This window comes from Erythrolamprus reginae, chromosome 7 (assembly GCF_031021105.1).
Source record: "Erythrolamprus reginae isolate rEryReg1 chromosome 7, rEryReg1.hap1, whole genome shotgun sequence".
NCBI classification, from domain to species: Eukaryota; Metazoa; Chordata; class Lepidosauria; order Squamata; family Dipsadidae; genus Erythrolamprus; species Erythrolamprus reginae.
The window spans coordinates 77,543,057-77,549,490 of record NC_091956.1 but is presented as its reverse complement, the minus strand read 5'-3'; the positions used below and the strand labels follow the sequence as shown (position 1 = coordinate 77,549,490).

General features: G+C 47.5%; 1 protein-coding gene across 1 annotated transcript in view; it reads right to left on the bottom strand.

Annotated features, from left to right (window-relative positions):
- Positions 1–3,906, bottom strand: part of DKK2 (dickkopf WNT signaling pathway inhibitor 2) — a 51,810-nt gene extending 47,904 nt beyond the window's left edge. Inside the window, exon 1 of the mRNA XM_070756677.1 lies at positions 3,084–3,906. Within this exon, the coding sequence (XP_070612778.1) occupies positions 3,084–3,332 (249 nt within the window). The 5' untranslated portion in view covers positions 3,333–3,906. The remainder of the gene's footprint in view (positions 1–3,083) is intronic.
- Between the last annotated feature and the right edge of the window lie 2,528 nt (positions 3,907–6,434).

Sequence of the window (6,434 nt, the reverse complement as noted above, 5' to 3'; positions counted from 1 at the left end):
TAAAGGGAACACTCAAAGAACACATCCTAGATGTGAAAGAATGAAATATTATCATTGAATACTTTGTTCTGTGCGAAGTTGAATGTGCACAACAGCAGGTGAAATTGATTGTCCATCAGTGTTGCTCCCTAAGTGGACAGTTTGATTTCATAGAAGTTTGATTTACTTGGAATTATATTGTGTTGTTTAAGTGTTCCCTTTATTTTTTGAGCAGTGTATGTTCAAGTAAAGGTCTGGCTAGCCGACGAGAGCATAATAAGCTAAAAATAGATCTATACTAGTCTCTTCCTTTTCACTTATCAGCAAAAACATCTCTCTCTCTCTCTCTGTCTCTCTCTCTCTCTCACACACACACACACACAAACATATAAATATGATACGTTATGTTAAAACAGACATCAGTTAGTCTATCTTTGCAGGAAGTTAAGGAATGTCTTTTCATTTAGTGAATGGATTTGAGATCAACTGACTGGGAAACGGTCCAAAAATGAAGCAGTTGATGGATGCAATACCTCTTCCAGAGAAATGTTCTGGGAAATGTTTGCTTCACAACAGATTTTAAAATACATTTAAAAATCTACTTTTAGACTTTTTATTTATTTTTTTAAAATGAAGATCTTATCAGTCCCATATCCCATATCAACTTCCGAAAGATGCTCGTTAAGAACAGAATCGGTACCTTTAGAGCAGTAACTGATTCTAAGCTGTTTGGTTGTCACTGTGTTTTTGGTTGGTCAGGAAACTTGTGATTCAATCCTGTCAATCATGCAGGATTTCCACTCTTCCAAAATAAAGGAAAAGAGGCATAAGAGAACTTTTTTCAGCCTATGGAATCAGTATCCTTCCGATCAAGATAATTAAGGATGCCATGGTTTTAACCAACTTCTGAGAAGCCCAAATGAAGAAGAAAAGAAGGAAGAAAAGGAAAGATACTTTGTGCCTATTTTGTGACCTTGAAGCAATCTTCTACAGTTATTCACCTATATAAGATTTGGAATTATTCTTAAAAGCATTTTTTTTGCCCCTATCAGTTTCCTGACCGCCATATTTAATAAGTTATCAAGTTACCATTTTATATTTTCTGCTTTCTCATCTCAGAGGCACTAAACTATAAGTAAAGAAAAGAACAATGTAAAAATAGTGCAAGATTTCCCAAAGCTTTTTTTTAAGTAGATGCAGGGGAATGAGGGATTTTGAACTCAGACTGCACTAAACTGAAGGAAATGTAATTTAACCTGCTGTTTTTTTAAAAAAAAATACTTAAAATCCATTAAAGCTATTTAGCACAGTGTTGGGCCATAAGGAAAAGAACTTCTATGGCTCTCCAGATGTTTTGGGCTACAAGACCTATTAGCAGAGTTATCACCAAAGTTCATATTCTTCAGGACATCTTCTGCATTCAAGAAACAGCAGAAATTATTGAGACATCATGAGGATTAATGACTTCCTTATTCCACAAAGTCACTGGATCACAGCTGATATTTTATGCTATTTCTCGCCTTTAAAGTGCCACAAGTTTCTTTGTTGGAAGAGATGAATATGGCTACCTTATGAAAATGACATACTTGTGCATACTTTTATTTTTATAATCAGGCTAGCAACAGAAGAAAAATCAATAGAAAATGCTTTTTTCTCCTCTTTCTCATTTTTACAGCTGCTTCTAAGTTTTAGAGGGGAGATCTAGCCACAGGTCTCTGGAGTTCCATCTGTTCTATTGCTAAAATTCTGGTTAGGAACTAGCATTACTGGAAGAGACTGAAAAAGTTCCATCTCACCCCATTTAATAACTCCTCATGGGAAGGGAGGAATCTCCTACTCCTTGGGGGAAATAAGGTTTACTGGTCTCTAATTTTAAATTTATTACTTCCACCTCCATAATGAGAATAGCATCAGGTATTCTAACACCATCCGTAGTCCCCCAGTTTCAAAACTGTAATTGAAAAGTCCTGGCTATGATGTTCCCAGAGCTAACCTGCCCTTCCACGTTGTGGTTTCATTTGAAATATTGCAATTTTATCCTTTTAAATTTAGGTACATTTTCGGTACAAACAAACAGGAAAAGGTTGATTCAGCTTTCCATCCTTCCAAAGTGGGTAAAATGAAGATCCAGATTGTTGGGGGACAATATGCTGATTCTGTAAAATTGCTTAGAAAGGGTTGTAAAAGTACTATGAAGGGGTATATAAGTCTAATTGCTATTGCTATTGCTAAAACACCGAAAACAACCCTTTGGTGGTCATGATAGTAATACAATGGTCATTGTCAATTACTGCTGAAAGAATGTGCCCACAGAGGACTGAAAACTTGACGCTGCAATTTATTTATTTATTTTATTTTTTTATTTATTCTTTGTCCAAGATACAATACATATGGAAGAGAATAGACATTAAGTAATATATATAACGATAGAAAGTAAAAAAGAAGAGAAGTAGATGGGAGGGAGAGAATATATATGATATAAGAGATAAGGAGAGAATATATATGATATATGAGATAAGGAGAGAATATATATGATATATGAGATAAGGAAAGACAATTGGACAGGGGACGATAGGCACATCAGTGCATTTATATACGCCCCTTACTGGCCTCTTAGGAACCTGGAGAAGTCAATCGTGGAGAGTCTAAGGGGGTTGGGGGTTGGGAGTTGACACTATTTCCCCGGGTGCTGCCTTTGCTATTACCGTCCAAGAAGTATTTAAGAATTAAACTTTGTAGCCTATCTCCAAATGGCCCAGAGATACAAATCTTAAATCACCAGGTAGGTTAACTCCTTGAGGAATTTATACGCATCCGAGGCTATTGATAAGTTCAGCTGCAAGAAGAAGAGGAAGGAAGGCTATCATTGCATTGAAAGGATCCTGGACGATGTAGCCCTCCTATCTTCCTGGTCTCTAACCTTCCCTTCTTTGCTTGCCACCTCTCCACCACGAACCCTCCAGCTGCGGTAAATAAGCGCCCGTCCCCAAAGCGCGGAGCCCTGCCTGGAGACGCGCCCTCGCGGCGGGACCCGTCTGAAAAGAAGCAAGCAAAGAGAAGCGCCAAAAGCCAAAAGGGCGACGGCGCGGTTGCAACCTTCTTACCTCGCCTTGCCGGTGATAATGCTTGAGGCCCTTGCCACCCTGGCCGAAGAGTTTGCCTTTCTTGCCGCTCCCCGGGGAGAGTCCTTGGTGGAAAGGGGCCGACTTGTTGGCCGCCTGGGTCGGCGTCTCGCCCATGAGGGTGGCCTTGATCGCGTTCACCTTGGTGCCGTCGAGCTGGGAACCTTCCACCGCCAAGAGCGCGGCCAGGAAGAGGAGAGGGCGAGTGGAGAACTTAGTCCAGCTCTGCATGGTCGTCTCGACCCTCTTCCTAGACGTCTGCCTTCCCGGGGCTGGGCTGGGCGGCGCGGTTGCTGCAAAAAAGGGGGGGGAGAGGGGAACCAACCCACCGGCCGTCGGAGCAGCGCGAGCGAAGGGAGGGAGGGGAAAACTCCCAATTAAGGTCTCCGGGGCGGCATGGTGGGGCGCCCCCCCTCCTTCTCCGCAGGCGAGCCAGTGGCGGAGGAAGGGAAGAAGACGGAGACCTGGTCCCGGGCGGGAGGCGGCGGTTGAACCCGACGAGGGAGCCTCCCACCCACCCGCGAAGCTCAGCTGGGGACGTCTAGGGCAGGAGAAGGAGTCCTGGATGCGTTCTTGCGTTCCCACGCCGTTGGATAAACTCAACCCAGATCTGCTCTGGCTTGGAGAGCGACTGGCTGACGGGGGCTCGCTGTCTAGGACTCAAGGCAAGCCTTCCAGCATCCGCGGGCTGCTCCGGGGCATCCCGACCCCAGGCAAGACGAAAAGGTTTGAATAGGATATGGGGCGCTCCGCTTGTCAAGGCGCTTGGAGTCCGCCCTCCCGTCCCCCAGCCGCCGCCTCCTCTGTTCGCTTTCTGCCCCCCTTCGCTTTTATAGCTTCACCGGCGGAGTTCTCTTTTGCCTCCGCCCCCCGGAGTGACAGGGAGGGGAGCTGACTCACTCCTTGAGCCCACTCCTCACCGTCCCCCGTCCCCCTCGGCACCTTCGTTCCCTCCTCCGCTCTCCCATCTCTTCTTGAAGGGTTCTTGGAAGATTGCGTAAAGGCGCGGGGAGCGCCTTTCCCTTAAGTTAAGATCTTCTGGTAAACCCTGAAGGGCGATGACCGAGGATGAATAATTGTGAGGGTCTACGTTTTTTGGATCCCACTCTTGGTCTAATTAATCCGGGATGGTTAGACTTGGTTACCCCAGCAAACTGTTTCAAGTTGGTCCAAGGCTCTTCCCAACAAAAAGCCTGGAAAGTTCTTGTGGCCATGTAAAGGAGGAAGAAAAATAGGAGGAAGCAGGCTCCTTCTCTCTCTGTCACTCACACACACAAATTTGGCGGTTCAGGTTTCATTGGAAATTAAAATGTTTGCTATCAGATGAAATTCCCTTGAAGTTAATTTTTTTAAAAAACCCATTTGTTTCCATTTAAACTAATTTTTGGAAAATGTCAACTTGCCGATGGGATCCATTCCTAAACGTTTGTCCATTGCCTTGGACGGGAAATGAACACTCGGACACCAAGCTGGGTAAAATGGGTCACTTTATTAAATATTAACAGAAAGACCTGCAGGGGTCGCTAAATGGGGCGGAGTTTCCTGAACACAACATACTTGGGCAACTCAAATGGGCGTTACTCCATGCCTGGTCAGGGTGAGGCATGCTCCGCCTACTCCCGACCAGTAAGCCACGCCCAGCATGTGGGAGGGCTCGCCTTGCATGACCCGGAACCGGAAATGACGTAGGTGAGCCCCAAGGGCACCCCCTTTACACCTCTCTGTCCGTGGAGGAAGCATGAGTTGTGCAATGGGGGTGCCAATCATCTTACAAAAGATGCCCAAAGGAGAACACACAGTTGCTACTGATACCCTTTCCGCCCCGTTTCTGCCATATAGTGACCAAGAATATAAACATCAAATTGCTGAATCAGAACCTATTTACATACAGATGCACCCCGTAACCACAAATCCTTACCCTCGTCCAGGATGGAGTAGGCGAAAAACAATCCGTAGCAAATGCCCAAAGATTGCAAAAATTCCTACTCGGCCCCTACCAGGCGACCTATAAAAAACATCCTGGATTGAGCGGAGGGTGGGTGGGTGTCCGTTCTGCGGCGAGCTCGGGGGGCAAGAGAAGCCGGGGGGGCAAGCAAACCCTGATAAAGGGCACACGCCCCGCCCCCTCGGCTTTCCCAGAATGCCCGAGCGGCCGCTGATTGCTCTGGGGCGTTCCCGCGCTAACGCGGGGAACGCCCCACAGCTGATGGGGAGAGCCGAGTTGCTTCCCGCCATTGGCAATTTTCGTCCAGGCGTTATTTCGCCTGGCCTCTCATTTGCCTTGGACGGGAAATGAACACTCGGACACCAAGCTGGGTAAAATGGGTCACTTTATTAAATATTAACAGAAAGACCTGCAGGGGTCGCTAAATGGGGCGGAGTTTCCTGAACACAACATACTTGGGCAACTCAAATGGGCGTTACTCCATGCCTGGTCAGGGTGAGGCATGCTCCGCCTACTCCCGACCAGTAAGCCACGCCCAGCATGTGGGAGGGCTCGCCTTGCATGACCCGGAACCGGAAATGACGTAGGTGAGCCCCAAGGGCACCCCCTTTACACCTCTCTGTCCGTGGAGGAAGCATGAGTTGTGCAATGGGGGTGCCAATCATCTTACAAAAGATGCCCAAAGGAGAACACACAGTTGCTACTGATACCCTTTCCGCCCCGTTTCTGCCACAGCAGGGGGTCAGATCTCTATCTTGGCCCCCTGCTCCCCGCCTAAGCCTGCCCCAGCTCACGCAGGCACCACTGCAGGTCTGTGTAAAAATTGCCACTCCTGACATCTTCCTAAATTGACCCAGTGACAGCTAGGGGGGGTTTAAAAACACATGCCCGTGTGTCAGATCACTTTGCCTCCCCCTGCCATGTTAACCCATAACCTGGTCCCGTCAACAGCTGTTGGTGTGACGGCGACTCCGCATCCCCTCCATGTGGGGGTATCAGAACCATACACCAGAACCACACACCACGGCCGTAGGCCCCGTACGACCGGTGGTTCACCATGACATGACATCACTGTGCCAAGTCCTTCACCGACACCAGGTCGTTGCCACCCGTGTGCAAGACCAACAATCTGTTCCATATGCTCTGCAAGCCCAGGGGACTGCCACGACTTGACGCCACTGGGCCAAGTCCTTCACCGACACCAGGTCGTTGCCACCCGTGTGCAAGACCAACAATCTGTTCCATATGCTCTGCAAGCCCCGGGGGACTGCCACGACTTGACGCCACTGGGCCAAGTCCTTCACCACCACCAGGTCGTTGCCACCCGTGTGCAACACCAACAATCTGGGTCCGGCCCATCACTGCTCCCGACTTTTCACAACGGAAAA